At 44.9% G+C, this 21,567-nt stretch overlaps 1 protein-coding gene across 3 annotated transcripts in view; it reads right to left on the bottom strand.

Moving 5' to 3' along the window:
• The window catches only part of tcf7l1b (transcription factor 7 like 1b), a 31,591-nt gene extending 10,024 nt beyond the window's left edge, over window positions 1-21,567 (bottom strand). For all 3 annotated transcript variants that reach the window (XM_076731649.1, XM_076731648.1, XM_076731650.1), the window contains exons 1-4: window positions 20,642-21,567; window positions 20,423-20,495; window positions 20,194-20,321; window positions 2,461-2,544 (exon numbers count right to left, since the gene is read on the bottom strand). In XM_076731649.1, coding sequence (XP_076587764.1) covers window positions 2,461-2,544; window positions 20,194-20,321; window positions 20,423-20,495; window positions 20,642-20,818 — 462 coding nt within the window. In that variant the 5' untranslated portion in view covers window positions 20,819-21,567. The remainder of the gene's footprint in view (window positions 1-2,460; window positions 2,545-20,193; window positions 20,322-20,422; window positions 20,496-20,641) is intronic.

The following is a 21,567-nucleotide window of genomic DNA, read 5'->3' on the forward strand; positions in this document are numbered from 1 at the left end:
GCTCACATTATGCATAGTTGACATGCACAGAAAACATAAGATATACATGTACCTACGGGCAGATCCTCACAGATATTCCAGTCCATGCAAGTCCATCATCAAAACAAGACAACAGTGTCAGACTGAACACATGCTTGCAGAATGACTGCAGAGGTACAGGTCTGCTGCAGGAGTCCCTGCTGGTGTCTCCTCGCCTCCTCTCCTCGGGTCTCTTTCTCTGGCTCCTCTTGGCCCTGGGCAGTAATCCCTGGCCCCCCATGTGTGCCCATCCGCTCCCCCTGCTCTCATTAGTGCAGTGTTGGGGCCTGGGGAGCCTGCAGGCCTGGGGAGCCAGCCTGCTGCTCCCCTCCCACTCTCCCTCTCTCTCCTCGGCTGGAGTAATGAGCACATAATCAGCCTGGCTCCCTGTCAGCAGCAGCACACCAGAGGGGCATGTGGGCTCCTGGCCCAGAGTGGGGGGTAAGGCCACAGCGGGGTGTTTCGCTTTCTGTGCTCCGTGCCCAGGGTACACCGTACCCAGTGTCAGAGCTTCCCACTGCACATCAAATGACCCTCTGGCTGCAGGTCACCAGATCAAGTATGGCGACTTCCTCTTTTAGTTCACAAACTGAAAGCTGTTACACTTTCAGTGAACTTCCCCACCTTTTATACTACTTTAAAATGAAAGTGTGAAATGAGGTCTAAGACAATAATGTTATCTCATATTCTTAACTGACCATTCAAGCATTTCACTTGAGGTGTTTGGCCTTAGATGGCCCATTCATTAGAGCTGTGCCATTCAATAGCAATGCACACAGTGAAATGATCATAATAAACAGCACGTCTTGTCTCCCTTAAAAACTTTTGCCATTCAAAAAAGTCAAGATACAAACAATCTAAGAATCTATGCGAACAACAATCTAGAACCTATATACCACATTTGCAAGCTGCTTTCCACAGATTGAAAGGCATCTAAATAATTTTTCAATGCACCTGGCAAACAACAAACTTTGCAAACTTAAGAAAAGAACATATTTCAGCACACGAAAGTGAAGGCTGCGTATTACTCGAACAATGTGCCGAACATTTCTGACAGAAAACAGTCTGATCCCCCACATTCTCCGTCTTCTACAATGTCTCTTCTGCACTGACTTTGCTGGATTAATGAAATTCAAAGAGATGAAGGACAAACAAATGCAGAGCAGCACCAATCACAGAGCCACATGAAAAGTCGCAGCACTGAAGGACAGAAGAGGAACTCGACCTCAGTCAGCGTGCTTTCATTTCCTTTCAATTGTTATTACTCATTGTTTGTGACCTGTTGTCTTCATTCTCTCTGCCTATCACGCAGATTCATTCATTCCATAGTGTTGCACATTAGCGGCTAAATTGCTCTATAACAGTTTTCTGCAACAAAACGTCACACAGAAGCTGCTGTATTCCATTTCCAGAGAAATCAACAGGGTCAATGACGGGTCAGCATTTATTCGAATAAAATATCTTAATTGGTTTCCATTGAGATTTAAGTCAGTCCTGGATTCCCATGAGCAAACTCAGCCCCTTCACAACAATTTGCCATTGACTGCACTCAATGAGGACTTTGTCATGTGCATCACGGTGATTATGGGATGCAGCAAATCAACCACAAACTCAGCGAGCACGTCTGGCCAGGATATGTAAGGTCAAGGGGTTGAGTCACAACGCCTCTTTTTACTTTAAGTGTTGTGACAGTAGTTTTCTGCTCCACGCACGGCTGAGCTTGACTTCCTGAACCAGAAAACACCCAGATACAATCAAGCAGGTGAGATGTGAGATAGATGCTGTTGGCCTTGTGTTATCTAATGTTTTCGATCCCAAACACACGTCCCTCAGCGAAGCCACAAAGCAAACAGGTCTGCTGAGGGCCCGCATTGTCAAACCAGAGTGAGACACCGTGATGACTAGTTCACACCTGCGTGGGAAAGATCAGGAATGGCAAGGAGGCTCAGACTTGAGAGATTTATGATGGAGGCTGAGTTACTGTGGTAAAGACAGACTGCTCAGCCTGCGGGTGGATGGATGGGAACCAGCACATTTACATGCTCACAATAACTCCATTATTGTGAATAACCACATTATGGTGATAGTTTAGTTAATTATTCATATGATTTGCGATAAACGGATTCACCCAATAAGTTTACTTGATTTGTCTGATAATTAGGTTTATGTCCGGTAGGACGTAGCCTGGAGGAAACACCTTATTAGCGCCACAAAGTGATGAATTCAATGAGGAACAGTCATTTGAAATTTTGCTGTAGAAATTGTGATTTACTTTCCCTCCTCCAACCAACCAAGCCATCTGAAAGATTGATGAATATATAGATAATAAATTGATGAATCCTGACTTCAAATGTGATCTGTGCTCCTATACAAAATCCTGCTTCAGGTGTTTACACCATAGCTGAGTTTTTGGCTTGAGTTTTACTTTGAGTGTCTACTTACTAAATGCCCTGGTGTTGGAGAACGGGAGTCTTTTAGTCCTGCAGATCCAGGGACGTCCAACAGAGGCCATTTCATCTGCAGGTACTGTGGGTGAGAGAAAATGAACAGAATTACAGAACAGAACCAGACTGCAGGGAAAAACATACACAGTCATAAAAACATACAAGATTTAACAAAATGCAGACCAACTGCAGGAACTGAATCTGTTCCTGCAGCGTGCTAAAGCGGTATGAACGGTGTCAAGCCCGCAGAGATCTCCAGCAGACACCTGTACGGGACCCACATTGCTGCTGGAGTCAGACAGCGAGTTCTGGCACGGGGGAGAGCGGGGAGAGTGATGTGAACACAACGGACTAGTGGAGGACTGTGAAATTGCCGTTTGTCAAGGAAAAACAAGAGGCCAGCTGTGGGCGCCCATCGCCGAGCGGGTGGGAAGAGACAGCTGGAAGGAAGCCCCGTTTACAGAGCAGCGAAAGGCTGTGCTGCGCCCTCGAAGCTAAGTCCTGCCTTTCCGTCTCAATTAGTTTGGCCTTTTGACCCAAACGCAGCCCCTCCTCCTTTCACTATCACTATTTTTCACCCATGCATCAAACTTATCATAAAGTCTTGTGCAAGTGTTTGCTCTCCCTCTTTTTTCCCCTCACATGTCACAAAGATTTCCACCACCCGATTACTGCTGCCCAGTGCCATGGAGAAAGAGCTGTGTACTCCAAGAGAGGTTTTTGTGATTTACTGCTTGATACAACAAGCTGAACTTTTCTTCTCTTTTTTTTTTTTTTTGTTCCTCCAGCAATGGAGATAGCATGAAGCCAGAGCTCCAAAAGCACGGCTCAACCATCTGGTTTATGAATCAGTTTAAATACCGGACACAGCAGCTTGTCATGCATGTGGATTTTCTCCCTGGTGCAATTTCAAATTAATTAAAAAGGTTTTATATTATAAGTTGTGTTTGGCTCATCCAGTCTCATGTAGTGTAGAGACATAAAAGTATCCTAGTTCATTATTTAAGTTGGCATTTAGGCATGAAAGTGTATTACGGGTGATAAATTCTGTCCGTAACAGGCGATCTCACCATGACTCTTCTGTTATCATTCTACAATGTATACTGTTGTTTCTATTTATATAGCACGAATTCCAATGCACAAACAACATCCACCCACAGCAAACATCTGATGAATGGTGAAGACAAGAAAAAGTATCTGCCACTTAAAAAAAAGGACTGACAAAACCAGTTAAAGAATATATGCACCGCTTTGTCTCCGTTTCAAAAGTTGGTGCAGGATAAATGATGACAAACAAGCAAACTGGAGGAGTCATGCATTCAGGTTTTGATTTTTAAATCTTCATTCATCACTCAGGGTTTGTAAGGAGGAAGGAAGCTTGGATGGCTGTGGGTTAAAAATGGAAAAGACATTATAGCAGGAGGGGGAAAAGGGAGAGGAGGGAAAAAAAACATTTTCAGGAATGAGTTTGTCGGAGCAGGCAGAGGGTATTGTTTCCTGACAGCTGGGGTCCAACAGAGCACCGAGGCAGGGGGAAGGGGACCCTTTTTCCCTTCGAAAAGGGGGGAAATTCTTGGAGTTGACATCAGCCCTCTTCATTTTCACTATACTGCTCAAGGCTGAATCGTAGGTTCCAACTAATGGGCCCAAGTCCATACAACTGTCAGGAGGCAGTTGCTTTTAGAGGCTGCTAGCTCCCTATTGAAACTTTACTCTGCTGTGTGCATGGCGCCTAATGAATGCTACTCTCTGGAGAGAAAATCCAAAACAATGCAGTTTTCTCTGTCTAATCTATGTCAATCATGAGTCCTTCCACAAATGAAACAAGCGCTATTGTGAGCGTTTGGTCTTGCCCGGCCGTGCCCACCCCGGCTCTCCCACCCAATCCATCCCTTATTTGACAGCTTCTGCCAGGACCGAGGAACATGCCCCCGGGCGCTTTTTTCTGAGCGCCTACTTTTCTTTTAATTGCCAGTGTGGCCTATGGGGCAACTGTTCACACACTGCCTGAAACATCCAGCCAGGTGATGCCAGCCGCACGCTGTCACATTAGCTGCAGTCCGGACTGCGGCAGCACACCACTCACTAACACATGAGAGGCGGAGAGAGAGGGAGGGCTGTGAGTTGTTTCAGGAAACAAAAGGCGAGGAATTGTGGGCCGTGCTGCTCAGCAAAAACTTTCTCGGTGTTACGGTGAAAAAAGAAAAAGAAAAAACGAACACAAGGGAAGTGTAAGAAAAAGTTAGGAGAGCCAGCACTTAAAATGGATGATTCAAAGAGGCGTGACATGGTTTACGTGGTATTAAATGTCAGTACGAGATAGAAACAGGAAGTAGAGTAACATCAATGCAACTGACATTTAGTAATGCTTTACACGTGCCCTTATTTTACTGGAAACACATACAGACATATGGTCAGGGCCCATAGCAATGTCTGTGTCAGCATGGGAGCTGGAAGCTCTGGTAAACAGACTCGGACAGAGTACTGAAAGAAATGTGTAACTAAAGTGAAGTTTAGCTGGTCCATTTTCATAGCTCTCTAATTGTCTTCCAGCCTTCCCTGCTGCCTCCAACACTCAGAATAGACATCAGTAGAATGTGCTACTTTTACAGGACCCAGATGCGACAAAGGTGGCAGTGATGCCACTGAAATTTTCCAAAAAGCTACACTGGAGCCCTTTGGTTTTTTGAACAGAGAGAATGCGACATATGCTCTGGGGCATGTGGCCTGCCAGAGCTGGGTTTTAATTGTTACATTGCTCTCACAGAGCGGTGGAAAACACAGCCAAGAGTCTTTGTCATCTCTGAAGTGTGTGGTGCCATACTGCAGGCCAACATCAGAGCACGGAGAAGAGACAGATGTCTGGACATTTGCTGTCAAACTAAGTCAGACTCTCTGCCAACAGGACAGAAAAAAATCCCAAACTTTGCTCGCAACTATCTGCCCGCTTCAGGGCTGCGGTGAGAAGTCATAATGGCTGTCAGTCAGGCAAGAAGTAAAGTCAAACATAATACTAATATAGACTAATATTTATGTCCTCATAAAATGTGAAAAACTACAATAATTATGCACAAAACATATGTTGACTCTGGAAAACAGCAGATACGCCTAATAACTTGCCATCTAAACCAAACCATGTTATATATATATTTATTGCATTTTATGCTGAATTACTTTAACTCAATCAGTCAAAAGCAAACAGTCGTTCACAGTCAAAGTGAATTAAAGACGCAGCTCAGACGAGGCCTGGCACTGCTGCTTCGCCCAACTTGTGGCAGAGCAGCAGGAATGCCTCCTCAGATCGCTCCAGCAGATAATGTCAATCACCTACTGTGTGGAGGACCCCTCCCCATTGTTTTCTTTTACCCCCCAACAGAAAACAAATGGGCCGCACAGCTTGCTGTTTGGCTGAGGTGTTAATTACCGTCCCCTGCCCATATGAACAGCGGCTTCAGACAATGGCCCCGTCAGGCCCCCTGCACGACCGGCCCTCCCTGGTTTGCTCTGCTGATATCACCTGCTCATGCCGGGCCATTGACACCTCAACCTGATCTATGCATGAAACACAATTAAAGCTTTTGGGACAAAGACAATGTGATAAGAAGCCCCCGCCTTGTCTCAGAGTTTGCATTAAGGCTCATTGTTTGCCAACATTACAGGCAATTACACTGACAATTCTTAAGCAAACCTCGGCAGTCATTGTGCTAATTAGTGTGTAATTGATGGGGAAACGACAAGCAGCTCAGCTGGTCAGACCCACAATGCACTATTGGGCCACTGCAAATTTTTCTGAATGGGGACCATGTCCTATTATCCGGTCCACTATGAAGTAAGTAGATTAGTCAGGGAGGAAGTTATTAATTAAAGCTATCTTACAGGAGGGGGTAAAGGGAGAGAGACAAACATATTTTGGTGAGAGTTTAACTGCAGAGAAATTAGTCTTTTTCATCCAAACGCAGGCTGGATTTCTCACCCTGCTGTGCACCAATCAGTCACATCAGGCACCCGTAAAAAAAAAACCCAGCAAGAACTACCCTTGTCTTTTTTTCAGCTCGGATCTCTGAGTTTACATGAAATTAACCACGAAGAAGAAGCCTGTGCTGGAGATAGCATCCTGCTAATGGCTACCACATTTGAAGTGTCCATTAGCCCACAGAGGAATGAAGTTAAGTGAGTATGACAGGGGCACTCCCTCAGTTCGCCGGGCCTCTATTGTGACCTGGTTGGTCGTCCTGCACTCTTATTCACAGCCGGTAAAAAAAACTGGGTCAAAGGTCAGACATCCAGAGTGCTGTGGTTTCTATGGCAACGTGGCCTATTAAGGCCAGGCTCATTGGCCTCTTAACATGCTCTTGTACACAAAAGAACTATTAGTGCAAAGAGGGAGAGAGGAGAGTGAAGAGGGGAGGCAGCGTGAGGGAGGTCCTAACAATACAGCGGCAAGGTTTTTCCAAGATTTCCAAGATGGTTACGCACTCCGGGCCGCGGCTCCATCCACGTCTGTGTGTGGCGTACGCAGAATTTCAGCGACACACACAACCTGCTTTGCCCTCTAACAGTACGTGCTGCCAGTGAAGTGTAAAAGTCCACATTTTGTGCAGAAAATCTCCACAATTCAACTTGAAAAAAATCAATGAGCACCGGCGTCACGTGACGGCCTCATGCATAATCTGTACAAGGCCAAACCGGCCAGCTAACTGGGTTTATTTGAAAAGTCCTGGGAGTGAATTTAGTGCTGTTTCAGTAATAAAACAGCATTAACAGAATACAAGGCCAAAATAAAGCCCCTAAAAAGCTTCTTTAACATTCTGTCCCAGTGAGTGAAGCTGCGACTTCAGCAGGAGTTTGCATTTTTGCAACTCAAGCAATTATTTGTTTCGGGGGTTTATTTTTTTTCTTCCTTTTGCATGACACAGTCCTGAGTTACTGCTTCCTGTATCCACAGCTTTAACTACGGAGCTCACACGAGCCCTTAAATGAAGCCGCCATTGTTCTTATTCTGACTCACTGACTTTCAGGTACTTTTAATCAGGTGCAGTTAAAGGAAAATTTCTTCACTCGCGCTGAGGTTTAAGTTGGGAATAAGTGAGTAATTCTGCTACAGAGCACAACAGCAGGCCATATAAAACTCACTGTGTAATTAGACACACAAGAAAATAATTATGCATCTGGTAAGAGCAAGGCCATCTCATAAAGACAGAGGAGGGTGCGAAGCTATTCAAGTCAATTATGTGCAGTCAGTTATGTGGTTTCCCGTACCTGGGAGAGCTGCTTTCAATTGTCACAGACCGCTCCACTTAATGTCAGTGTGATCTGATGTCAGGCTACTCCTCAAATGTCAAAGACGTCGTCCTTTTCCATGTCCTGTGGCATTGTTTGTCCAGTCGCACTGGAACACAGCTTTTTATTGTTTGGGGAGTAGCCTCGTTTCATTGAAATTCAGAGCCGTAAACGTCTGTATAATTAACTCCAGAACACGGGGTGGTTACCAGCGGTTGGCTGGATGTTTACAGTAAAGCTCGACTTAGAAATCAAATGTGTGTGCGTCTGAGCGTAGGTGTGTGCGCGCGTCCCAGTCTGCGCCAATGACACACAAGTGAGACCTGAATTTTTCATTTATGACCGAACACAAATTGACTGGAGACAGCATGGGTTACCAATATAATACAGCTCTTCCTGCCAAGGCATTTAGGAGGCAATAATAAGTCCAGCATGCACCCCTCACACTGAACAGGGCGAATACCACAGCACGGTAATCACTCTAAACTCTCAGTGAGGACATAAAAATAATCCCTTTCTCTTCTTTTTCCAGATAAATATTTACCCCCACCCTCTAAGAGTAAATTTGAGTACGTCTGCTAAAAGTGTGCCTTTTTTTTCTGGCGGGGTACAGTGGGTGATTGTTTCTTCCTTTTTTTTTTTTAAAGCTTTTCTTGGCTCTTTTTTTTTTTAAACTTCCTAAAAGCAGCTGACAGTGGCAGGAGAGGCATCTTGAAGGGAAAGCGTCAGTTTTGAAAAACTGAGGTGGGCATAAGAGGGTGTAGTGGAGAAGGCAAGAGCGAGCGAAAAAAAAAAAAAGGGCCTAAATTAAACACATTTGTTTCTGCTCTCACATACCACAAGTCTTATGAAAACAGAGGGCTGATTGTGTTCACTCTGCAAGTCCACCCCCCCCTTCTCTCTCTCTTCACCACCACCCAACACCACCACCCAGCTCCACACCCCCACCCCCCTTGTCCTAAGCAGCAGCAGCAGCCCCTCCCCCCCTCACACACACAGCTGCCTGCAGATGCCTCCTGTGTTTGCTCTCCGAGTGCAGGCGCAAATCTCCAGACCCCGCAGACTTCTGGGCCCTGCCTCATCTCAGATTTTACTACCTGACATCCCTATCACCCCACCGCTAAGCCCACTCACTCCACTCTGCGTCTCCTCTCCGCCCGCCCGCTCCTCCAGCTCCGCTCAAACACACAGTCACATTCACACGCCACAGGTATGCCTCCACACTCCCGTCGCACCGGGACACAGAGGCCCAGTGTTAGAAATGAAACCCGGATCATTTATGAGCACTTTAAATAAGACCTGAGCAAAAAAGTGTCGTCTGCATATCAGGAAAAAATGCTCGAATCCATCAAACAGGCTTGAAGCAAACAGTTTAAATGACAAAAAACAACAATTTTAGGAACAGAAAATCTAATTTGACTTCTAATTCTCAGTATGTTGCGCAGGATCTAATTGAAAAAGGAAATATTCTCAGAAGCAGTTTCAAGCTCCCACAGTGTGCGACACAGTGCACAACTTACTACCATGACATTCCCCAGGATTAGTTATGCGTATTGTCAGCAGACTGCGGGGAGGTCTGGAACGTCGCCAGAGCATTTTTATACCTGAAACATTTGTAAAAGTCATTCCGCTGCAATCTACAGGCTTCATTTTCATCACGCTGCGCATAGTGATATTGAGCGCTAAATCATGACTTAGTGAAAGGTTTGGCTATAAATTCAATTCACTTTCGCATCCGGGGATCCTCTTACATGTCTGAAACTTTGTAAAGAATAAATTTTCCAGTACGAACGTATAGGTTTTCGGGGTTGCAGAAACAGCCTTTAGAGGAGTCACAAGGCGCGATGAGGAGGGGTCATGAGGTCCCCTACCTCTTCAAGGTTCATCAGGTCTCTTGAAAGCAAAGCAATGGAGTAGAAAAACAAGCAAGGGGCTGCCTATCTCCTGACAAAGTCATCTTTTTTTGTTCTGTCAATACTGAATAAATTACTCCTTGCACAATTTGAGCAGAGAGGTGCTAACACTGATTTATATAAGGTGTTGCAGTTTGCTGAAAAATGTCTTCACAACACTAAGCAGGCCACAGAGAACTCAAGGCTGGACATGCTATTTAAAACAACATACAGCTGTTGCTCTCTTTCAGTTTCAATACAATCTAACGAGAACGGCAAGGTGATTACGATCAGGGGCTGCTGTAAATATCAAATTCCCAGGGACAGAGTTTAGGAGAGGCCCCGTACAATTACACAGTATTCAGGAATGCAGAGCATGAACCACAGTAACATGGAGCTGAAGACCAAACGCTCACATCCCATTTTGGACGTTCAGCTCGCGCCATGTGACAGCAAAGGTTTACGAACAGCATTAAAAAAGTAGGAAAGTTTATCTTTCATGAAGAGCTGTTTTCTGCGAGCCCCAAATCTGCACCACAATGCAACAAACTTCAGCTCAATCCAAACTGCACACTTCTGCAAACAATTAGTGTTAACCCCAGAACTGTAAGCTGCTCAGAGAGAGAGACTGAGAGAAAGAGAGAAGGAGAGAGAGAACGAAGGGGGAGTGACTGGAGAAAGAGAGGGGTGCTTGTGCACAATTACAGCAGGGATTTATGGCCTGAGAAACAATTTATAAATCACAGCGCCTGAGCTAATGTGCTCCAGATTGTTCTCCATGCAGCTGCAATTTTGGTCTGCGTGAAACGGCATAATAAACCTGGCTGGAGGACATGTTTGGGTGGTGGTGGTGGGGCAGGGAGAGAAGTTGAGGTTGTGGGTGGTGGCTGATGTGGGTGAGGTTGTGGGCTTGCAAACTTTCTGAGGTGTTTCGAACAAAGAAACTGCGAACTTTTTTTTTTTTCTTGCCAACCGGCTGATGTGAGATTTTGCTGAGGTGCAATTCTCCATTGTTAACGAACGATAAAGAGAGAATAAGAAGGTCTCTGCAGAAATCTGAGGAATAGAAACTCTCAGGTCATGCAAATCATACCGATTAAAGGGTGTTTCCTATGACAACAGCGGGCTTCCACAGTAGCTGGACAGCAAATGCAGAAACAAAGAGCAAAACTGTAACTGAATAATTACACAAGTTTCCACTGAGAAACTATTAAAGCTTCGAGCCGTAAACCTAAGCCGGTTTTACAGGCTCATTGTGAGACTGTGAACTCTCCCCTTACAATTCTTGACACAAGCGAAAATTAATTTTAGGTTATAATAAGAAAAGACAAATGTTGCAAACTGATCCGTTCATTGTGGCTGCAGGCTGGTGTGGAAGAAGGGATCGGATGTGCTGAGGGGAAGCCTGGGCTTTTGTGGCCACTCAGCCAACTGGCCCTGAACCTTGACCTCTAACCCTTCACCCTGGGGGGCAAACAAAGCTCTGAGTGACATCTGAAACTAGACACTCTGTGGGGAGAGAGTGTCTGGACAGGACTCAAATAACCCCATTAACTCCACAGAAAAGATTTATGGCTTTTTATTCTGCCCCTGCAAATCTCCGAGCCGAAGAGTCGCACAGATCTGTCAAAAATAATCAAGCAATTAGAGGTGCGCACCAAGTTTCGTCTTGTTTACTTGCCAACATCTCCATCTTGCATGAAGATCAGCAAAAATGCTCCATAATTAACGGCTCCGAGTAGAGTTGTGATTAGCAGCCATACACACATATGCCAGCAGTTAGTCTGTATCCAAATAAATTCTGCTTAATATGAACAACATGAAGCTAATCTTCAGGCGGTTTTAAGAGAGTCACTGATGCATATTCACCAGCACCTCTGATGGATTCTATGCAATGGATTACGTAAAGAGCTCTGGCATTAGTCTACTGTAAACAAAAACAGAGAGAAAAGTTGATGGTAAATGTGCTGCGGTGAATGCAAGCCTCCCTCCGCCGCCAGAATGCTGAAAGCCACTGTAGTATTTAAATCAGGCAAGGAGGGAGGAAGACTCGGCCAAGCATTCTGTAGCTCAGCTGTGAGGCTCTAAGCCGTTGCCCTAGGGTCTTTGTCCTGCCTTTCAGGGCAAGTCTGAGGTAGTCAAAGACCCTATTCATGACCGGCGCTCCCCCTGCCAACACACCCATACAGCCCCAGTCAAGTCAGCCGAGAGCTATAGAGCCTTCCCATTTCACACGAGAATCAGACCTGCCCCTAAAGCCTGCTTCAGGGATTTCCAATAGCCAGCCCCTCCAACCCATGTACAAATCAAACAAAAGGACTCCTTGGCCTACTCCATGTCATATAGGGCTGATTAGATCTTTTTTTCTAACGTAGCTACTCTAAATTTGCAGCAAATAAGTCAGTCACATTTGTAGGGATTTGGTATGGAGCCATGTAAATGGATGAGGGATTATGTCAGCGGAGGTGTGGAGCCGCCGTCCAGCTCGCCTACGCCCGTCGCTGTCATCCAACGCAGGATTCACCGCATGCTAACGCGCATTTTATAGACCGAGTGCAGCCAAAAGACAAACCTGAGTATATCAAATGATGAAATCTCCTGACAAAGAAACCCAATGATGCTGATCATCTGAGGCGGGCGAGGGGAATCCCCGCCATCACTAAAGAGAGCCTCATGTCTGAGGAGCACAAGGCCCTCGACGGCCGCCATAACTCATAATCAAGGGCATTAGTCTTAATTTTCAATTTTGCACACATGGTCAGGAAAGAGTGAGAATCTGTGGCCGAGGTCAACGTTTAAATATCTGCCCATCGGACGTTTCTGCTGTTTATTCTAACAGGATCCACAAGTCTGCTTCAGATAAGGAGGCCACACATTTTAGATGACTTGTGCTTTTGCTCGACTTTAATCGAATTTGTTGCTCTGCAGAACATTGTGACTTTTTAACAAGTACAATTGGTTTATGAGGGTAACTGAGGGAAGCGAGGGGCACCCAAAGGTTAAGTTATTATCAATATTAGGACAATATTAGGACATTAGGCAGCCTGATCTCATGGGAACATTGAGAGTGGGAACAAAATGATATTTACATAAACAAATTCAGACCATATCGACTCATCCAGGCTGTCATTTATCAAAAACTAGCACCACCAGCAATTCCATAATTATTTGACAAATATGCAAAATTAAAGTAATGTTACTAAAAATAAGGCTGTTTTGTTGAATATAAAATGAAATATGTACTTTTTGTATGATATCATGCAAACCGCTATGGGAATACATCAACACTGACACTAACAGCTAAAAATAACGGAGTTTAAAATAATGTTACTGATTTTACTTCAATAAATATTTGTAGGATAAAGCAGTTACATGCTGTAATATAACATACAAATTCTATTTCAACCCCCTTCTCTTAAAGCTTGTCTTTCCTCCTTGCATTTAAGACAAGCTCAGTAAAAGTAAGCATATCGTAACATGTGCCCTGCTCATATAAATGTATTAAACATGGAAAATTCCCCGTGGCTCCCGTCAAGATTTATGTAGTCAAACATACGATCCATTACATACACACTGGTGTTTTTAGAGCAAGGGCTAAATTCAGGTTACAGATGGCGCGTCAGTCTTATCAGTTACCTCATCAGTTACAGCTCTGACTTTATACAATATGTAAGTTTTTATCTGCGTTTTTTAAGTACAACAAATCCACATAAAAAAATGGAATAATCAGCGAAGTCATAACACGTAAGTTAAAGCTAATCCAATCAAGCGCGCACAGGTTAATAGAAAGGTCTGTGTGCAGCAGGTCGCAGGTCGTGTTTGCAGGTGCAACGTGTTGACTTGACGTGTGTCCGTCAGGGGACACGAGCTGCACCAGCAGCTCCACCATTACAGGACAAACTCGGTGGGAAGCAGCCAAACTGATTTATAACTTCTACAAGAAGAACAGCTGCTCCGCTCGCTGTCGACTAACCTCATCCTGGACGGATATCCATCCACTTCTTAATTTAGTATGACCACTACAACCTCACTGATACTACACACATACTTGTATGACATGGCCTTTCACAGACCGGGAGCAGGGAGAACGCATTTCCATGGCCTGCATGTGAACCGAAGCCAAGCCTGAGACAAATCTCGGTAGTACTGATGCAACTTGTGCACGACCTGATAGCCTCCCGCTGTGTGCTGATTGGGCTGTGACTGCAAGGGAATGGCAAAGCATTGTGGTCGTCGGCGGAGAAAACGGCGCTCTGTGGGAGACAGAATCCCTCAGATAAGTGAGTGCCTCAAGGTCTGGAAGCCGGCCCACCTCGGGATAACAGGCGAAGGAATAGCAGGACCCGTATCTGCCCCAGTTTAAGCTCCCACCACCACATCTCATCAACAATCTCTCCTCTGCCTCCCCTCTCTCTCTCTCTCTCTCTCTCTCTCTCTCTCTCTCTCTCTCTCTCTCCTGCTGCCTGCAGTGCTTAAACTGAAAACAGCTGCTTGGAATACCAGACTGATGAAATCCTGTTTAGAGCTTTTGCTTTTTCTTCCTGCTGTACAATCACGTTTTATTAGCATGGAGTGAAGCGTTTAAGGTACAATTATGGAGGGAAAACATTTCTTTATGTGAGCTAAACAGTAGTGGTTATGGCTACGAGAGGGCCACATACACTTATATGGGACAGTCCAATTTACTGTTTACTGTCAACCCACCCCCACCCCCTCCTCACTTGGCTGCAAGTGAAGACTAGTATCATTATCGGATAGTCTGACAGGTTTGTTGAAATGATAAGTTGATCAACAGAAAATTAATCAGCTACTATTCTGATTTGAGCAGATATTCTCCAAAACTCACGGCTCCCAGCTGTTTTTCTTTGTCAAATTTGACACTAAACTGAATATCTTCAGGTTTTTGACTGTTATTCGCACAAAACAAGCGATGTGAGTACGTCACTTTGGCCTCTGGGAAAAAATAATGTACATTTTTCACTATTTTCTGAAATGTCACAGCCCACATAATTAATCAACAAGTAATCATATCATGAAAATGATGATTGGTTGCGGCTGTAATGTCTTCAAATCATTCATTAAGTCGGACTGCGACTTGTTGACATGACACAGAAAAGAGAAAGGAAGCTGCTCACGTTTGGATTTGAAGGATTTTTACAGGATAAACCAGTTTGACGATTAAGCCGCAATCAGAAACTGTTTCGGGACAAACAGTTTCAGGACTGCGGTCACCTGGAAAGTCTGACTACCCTGCTGATAAATCCAGGAGGTGGGCCCACCCTCCCCTCCCCCTCCCCCTCCTGCACCAGGACTCCAGGTTAATACCACACAACAGACATGACTAAGCTGGTATTCACATGACACATGAGACGTGTCTCCACCTCCCACGTCTCCATCTCCAGAAACTTCACTTTTTTGAGAAGGAGCAGCTGTGGAGGATAGCAAGCTTTGGATGTCCACTGCTTCAGCGTCACCCGCTGTCTTTGAGTCTCATAATGGTGCAGTCCTACAGTGACCGTCCACTGCACGAGGACTGCGAATGTTTGATAGTAGAGGTGAACATGTGTAGACATGACCAGAAGTTTCCTCTACATAGTTGCTGTTTTTTTGTTTGTTGAAACGCTGTAATATCGAATTCTACTGCAGGATTTTTTTGTTGTTCAGGATGCTCAGCGACTCAAACCGCTTCAAAGCTACAGAGATAAACAGAGACTTCGGGGTGAACTCAGGTGTGAGAGGTGTCCATCTTCGACTGAACGTCTCTCAACTCAAACACGAGTTCACCCAAATTTTCACAGGGAAAAGCAGTGTACCAAACTGTGCAGCAGCTCTGGCCAAACACAGCAAATGAGAAAAACACATTAATTGATAAAAACACATTTGCACACATATTCAGCTTGGCACATCAAAGGGATTCATTGATGTCACTGAACATGGGGAGTCTGCGGCTGGAGAGGGGAGATGTTGGTTATCCTTTCCTCAAAGGGTGCTGAGATGCTCCTGATGGGCCCCGCGCTCGAGAAGCCAGAGAGCGCTATAAACAGAATTTCTAATGTCAGGCGGGCGAGTGGGTGGGTTAGGTAGTGAACTAGCAGGCTATGGGGTAGCAGGAGGAATTGACGCCAACTCGCGCTTTCCACAGAGACCAAAGAGGGAAGGATACAGACCAGGACTGACACCATTTCACACAGTTCTATACGAGTGATGTTAGGAAGTGAGCATCCACGGTCTGGAAATGCAAACTGCACCATCCTGCAAACCTCCACCAGTGAGGTGAAGCTTCTAAAGTTACAGAAAACGAAAAGCGTCTCTAGACATTTACTGATTTAGACGAGTGATTTATGCATGTCAAGGCATGTAAAGTGGAACATTTGCAACACGTTACGGCAATATAATCACCACAATAAACTGCTTTGGTTTGTGTTGCACTAATTAGACCTGACTTGATTACCCATACGTAATAAAAAAGTAATTGCTGAGACTTACTGCTGTTGAAATGTGTTACAAATTTATACTTAAATCAATTAAAATACTTCTGTTTTAAAGCGTTAAAGTGCAAACATCAGCCCAAATATCTCCCCCTCATTCTCAAACAAAATCATGATTCATTTCATATTTCAAAACCATATATTTTTTTGCCAATTTTAATTGAATTTCGAGGCCCAGCAATGAGTTCATTATCAAAATTAATCACTCCAGGCGAAGAGCCCCTAGCCAGCGATGGCATTTCTGCGGCTGCTGGCGATCTGTTTTTAATTGAACAGAGCCACTAAATTGATGTAGATGTGTTTGCCTTTGAAGAAAAAATCTTTTAAAAACCATCAACCTAGTCAAAAATGTTAGCTGTGTTGACACAGTGCTTGGCTGAAAAAATATTTGTGCGCTAACATTCAGGAATACAACACTGAGGGCTGTCAGAATGTGAGCTCTGTACACTGTTGCCTCTGTTGCAAAATATCCACGCAGCCTCACCTGAACAGCCCCTCCTCCCACCCCCCCAACGCTCACAGACTTCACACACACCAACCTGCAGCACGCACCGGCGCACGTGCGCACATTCACGCGCGCACGTACACGGCAAGGTGAGCGAAATGCCAAGCGAGCCACCTGATGAAAAGACACCTCCACGCAAACAGTGCTTGCTTATGCAGGGAGAGGCCCTTTTATTCAGCGGGACAATGTCTGTGTTGACTTTTCTTTGTCTGCACATTTTTAAGCACCAAAAGCAACAGAAAGAACGAAAAAGAAAAAAAGAAGTCAGACAGGCATGCAATCACAGCCACTGACATGTTCAGGCTTATACAAGCTCTCTGCTCGTATCTCAATCTCAAACAATCTTCTATTCAACAATCATGCTCTGGAGCTCGAGTGACCCGCTGCCTATTTGATGAAGATATATCCGAGTGGCCAACCTCGCTCTCGCTCACTCGCCACCTCTCACAGACAAGAGGCATTTCGCACTTTCGTGACGATGATGATGCACCAGCAGAGTTATCTGAAAGTGCTGATGAAGCTGACAAGTGGTGGCGTCAAGCAGAGTGTGTGCTCACCAATTAAATCTGGCATTAGTCCGTCACTACAGGAACAATACGGCGATAATCACATCAATGAATCGACAAACAATAAGCGGGATTTGTCAGGATGACTTCGTAAGTGGGGGAAAAGGCATCTCTGGCCCTGCACCCCACCGCGGGCTGGTGGAACATCTCTGCAAACATAAAACCTCCTCCTCAGCTCTCAGTGGATTACAGCAGAATGTCAGCTCTGAGCAGGCTTTAAATCAGTTATGCTTGGCCCTCGGGGGAACTCTGTGCTGATCCCATGTCGGCCTGTCTCTCATTGCTCATGATAGGGTTGCCACATCCAAATTTAAAAGTGCGAGACTCAAATCCTTCACCGTGTCGCACATTGCAGAGTGAAGTCAGTGCACGATAACTCGAGCAACATCTCGTATCTATTACTGAAATGCAGGGAATATTTAGCCTTTCGCTGCTTTATTGTAACACAGAAATACTGAGATGTCACGCGGGGGAGGAGAGTTGTAAACAGAAACATGCAGGAAATGTAGAAATGCTTCAAACACGTGCACATGTTGTCCCATCTGTTATCACGAAAACATTTACATTGTGCTCAAAGCCATGAAACTGCAGCTCTACATGTGGATTATGTTGCCTGGTATTAATCACATGATCTGTTTAAGAGACGCAACTTTAACGTGCCTCATGCAGCACAGGCACGACCACATACCACACCACGCTTATAAAACAAATCTGTCAGTCGCAGCAGGGCCGTCCAACACACTCTATAACAAACTGCCTGCAGGAGCAGAGGAGTGTTTGTATCCCAACACCAGAGAGGTGACAACACAATGTGGGCAAACTTTCTCTCATGAGCCAATCATTGTATTCCACCAATGATTATGCATGATAACTATCCATGGAGCTCTTTAGTGAAACAAACTTGTCGGCCAGATGCAGGCCACTTGTAAATACCATCCAGCAGATCTGACCGTAGTCTTCCACAGGTGTAAACAAGACAAATCCTCAGAATGCGAGCCTAAAAAAGGCACTAAGCCCAACCTCTCGTCAATCAAATTCACCGCATTCACGCTGAGCCGAGCGCAATATGGAGACCTCAAGACGTCTGCTAAGTATGCCAGCTATTGTCTGGCTCCATGTTTTCTGCCACGCTGATGATTGACAGTGTCAGCTCACTCTGTCCCATTGACCTCATTCTTCTTTTTTTTCTCTAATGTGGAGGATTATACCTCTAAATTTTAAATCCTCTCCAATTATTTGCTACTTTGCCCCAAGCAACAGGAACAGCCGTTTTAATTTTCAACTTTGTTTTGCTGGACAAAAACACGAGGAAGTGAGAGGATTTCACACCAGAGACACAAAACAAAGCAGGGGACAGACAAAAGCTGAAAGCTGTTACTTTAGACGACTGTGTTTGCTCACTTTAACACACCAAAACATCTATTTAAGTTTCCTGCAAAAAAAAAAAAAAAACTTCAGAGGAAGCACTGAATATCATGATGCATTCATATTTTCAGCGTTTTTAACTCTGGTGTCCAAAAGCAACCAGATAGACGATGTACACGGTGGTGTGTATCACCTAATGTGAGCAGAGTAGCCATTTAGTTAATGAGCCCCAATGGAGACCTCCAATGAAGCCATCAAGACTGCTCAGAATAACAATGGTCAACTAACGCCTTTCTAATTGAATGGAAGGTAGAGGGAGGCGAGGGGAGTGGGCCTGGAACAGTGAAAAGGAGACAGAAAAGGGGGGGGGGGGGGTCTTTTCAGTCAGATGCCTGCCAGGCCTTAACGAAAGTACTTGTTTTTTGGGGGGGATGTGACATGGATTGGGGGATGGACGAGCTCAGAAGAACAGAGCTCTCCAGCAGGGATTATTTCAAGGAAGTTTGCATAGTCCATTCAAACTGTATTTAATATTCTAAATAGTGTTGGGTACATTTCTTAAAATCCTGTTGCTTGGAATCAGTATTCAGTGTCACTGTGTCTGACGTGTTATTTGATCTCAGTGTGGATTTTTGTCCATGAACTTTCTCTCTAGTCTTGTTTGCATCCTTGCTAACTGGTGTGAAATCACATGCTTAATTCTCCTGTTGTACATGTGATATTTACGGCTCATATTGGAAAGAACAGGAACACAATAACGGCAAACAAACCAATGCAACAATATCTAACAATGATAGCAATACTGGTTAAAAGCACCCCTGCAGCTTCATGGACAACCGATGTGGTGCAACAAGTAAACAAATCACTGCAAACTCTGCATCAACAACACTTACTTAAGACTGTCGAGCTTATCTAGACTTTAAAAGTCTCTGGACAGCAGCTGTCATGGACACTGTGGCGAAATGCCTCCCATGTGTGTCAAAGCGGGGTATTACATTGTTGTTACTCTCAGATGTGACTTCAGGAACAACTCTCTTTTTTTAATTTTCTACAGAGAATGTGAGCCAAAATCCTGCAGAGGCCAAAAACACACTGAGCTGATGGCTACTAGCCTGCACACTTAAGAAATATCTCCATGAAAACAGCAAAGTGCACAAAGGAAAAGCCTGGTGGGGGTGAGTCAAGTTAAAATATTTACATTATAGAAGAATACAGTACAGAAAAACCTGAATGTGCACTGCATAATAATACAGAATAATAGTCCACATGGGAAACTAATAATGAAAGCAAACAATCAGCTTTAACAAGGTCACTCCAAAGTATAGAATCAGGACTCAGAGTGAGTGCACTCAAAATACGAAAGAATGACTAATGTGTCTGAACTTTGAGCCGAATGAGAAGTTGTCAAACGCGAGCCCTGTCGAGGGTGGGTGGCAGGGAGAAATGTATATCCCCCCCAAAAAAGAACAAAGAAGCAGTTAGTACTCCTTGAGAGGCCACTCGGAGGGAATATGGCGGTCTGGCAGCGCACAAGGAACTTTTACGCACGGCCAAAGTTTTTTTTTTCTTTTTTTCTGCAGAGTGCGATAAAATGAAGACAGGAATAAAGAATGAGACACCGGCGGGGACACTCACCGTCCTTGCGCTCGGAGACAGAGAGCCGTTGGATAGGTACGGGTTGGTGAGGTCTGGGATCATGAGAAACGGGTAGCCAGGATAGTGAGGACTCTTAAAAAAGCCACCATCTTGCTGCCTTCTCAGTGCTGCAGGGATAAAGAAAAGTCAGGGTTAATAAACGCGACATGATTGCCAGCTGTAGCACTCAAAGTACTGAGGGGGGGTTCTGTCTTTTTTTTTTTTTTACCTTCACTGAAGTAGTCTCTTGCTTTCTCATAACTTTCTGAGTCGGGTCTGGTTTGGGGGCGCCTCTCTGCTTGCTGACAGGGGGAGAACACATACACACACACACACACACACGGAGGGGAAGAAACTATTGAAACTTTCAACACCATTAAATGTGATTTCTCTGCATGCTGAGCCGTGTCTCGGGGGTGGGACGTTGATATGTGCGCTGCGTCCTTACCTCTGAATCTGATGAGCTCTCCGACTCGTTCACCAAGGAGGATTTCACATCATCCAGATCCCTTTCCGCCGATACGTTCTCGGATATCTTTTCCTCCTGCTCCCCTTCGTCTTTAAAAGATATCATTTCATCATTGGCCCCCAAATCATCCCCACCACCTCCGTTCAGCTGTGGCATTTTGCAGAACAGTGTGTGTTTAGTATCGAGGGCAGGAAAAACAAACGCAAGAACAATTGACTTTTCTCTTTTTTTTATCAGATCGGTGTTGTCCGAACGTGTCGCTGGAGTAGTAAACTAACTACAAGAAAGTGTTCATGTTTCAAAACTCCTTTCTCATCCTCTGAACGGGATCCCGTGGTCCATGACGGGCATTGCGGTTATAATCCAGTTTAAAGTCGGTGCAAAACAGCGATGAACGTTTGGCGACAGCGGCCGGATGCGCAGCAACTTGGCAAAGTTTCGCCTCCTTCGCAGCCTGTGGACAACTTGTGGCCCCTGTGTGCCTCTCCTTGTTGTGCTGCTGAGGAATGGGACTCTCTCTCCTCCTCCTACAGAGCCCGGGGACCACATAAACTAGCAGTCCGAGCGTCCGAGAGCTTACTCAACGACGAGAAACACGTCCGATTTCATCTCCTCGTATCCATGTAAGAAAACAATGGCTCAAGAAAAAAAAAAAAAAACAGAAAACGAGACGGTGTAGCTGCAGTTTTCTTCACTTCTAACTCGCTTTCCTCCTTCGTAGTCGACGAGCCGCAGTGTTGCCCAAACAAACGCAAAGTTTAGAAACTCTAAAAGAGAAATAAAAAAAAAAACGCGACGCAAAAAGTAGAAAGATTTCAGCTGGACGTGGTCGCCCTTTCCCTCCACATTGCTGCCGGGGAATGCGCCCTGAAAACTACTTGGTTGTTGAAGTGGAAGAAAAGCGC

Source organism: Chaetodon auriga, chromosome 5, assembly GCF_051107435.1.
Source record: "Chaetodon auriga isolate fChaAug3 chromosome 5, fChaAug3.hap1, whole genome shotgun sequence".
Taxonomy (NCBI): domain Eukaryota; kingdom Metazoa; phylum Chordata; class Actinopteri; order Chaetodontiformes; family Chaetodontidae; genus Chaetodon; species Chaetodon auriga.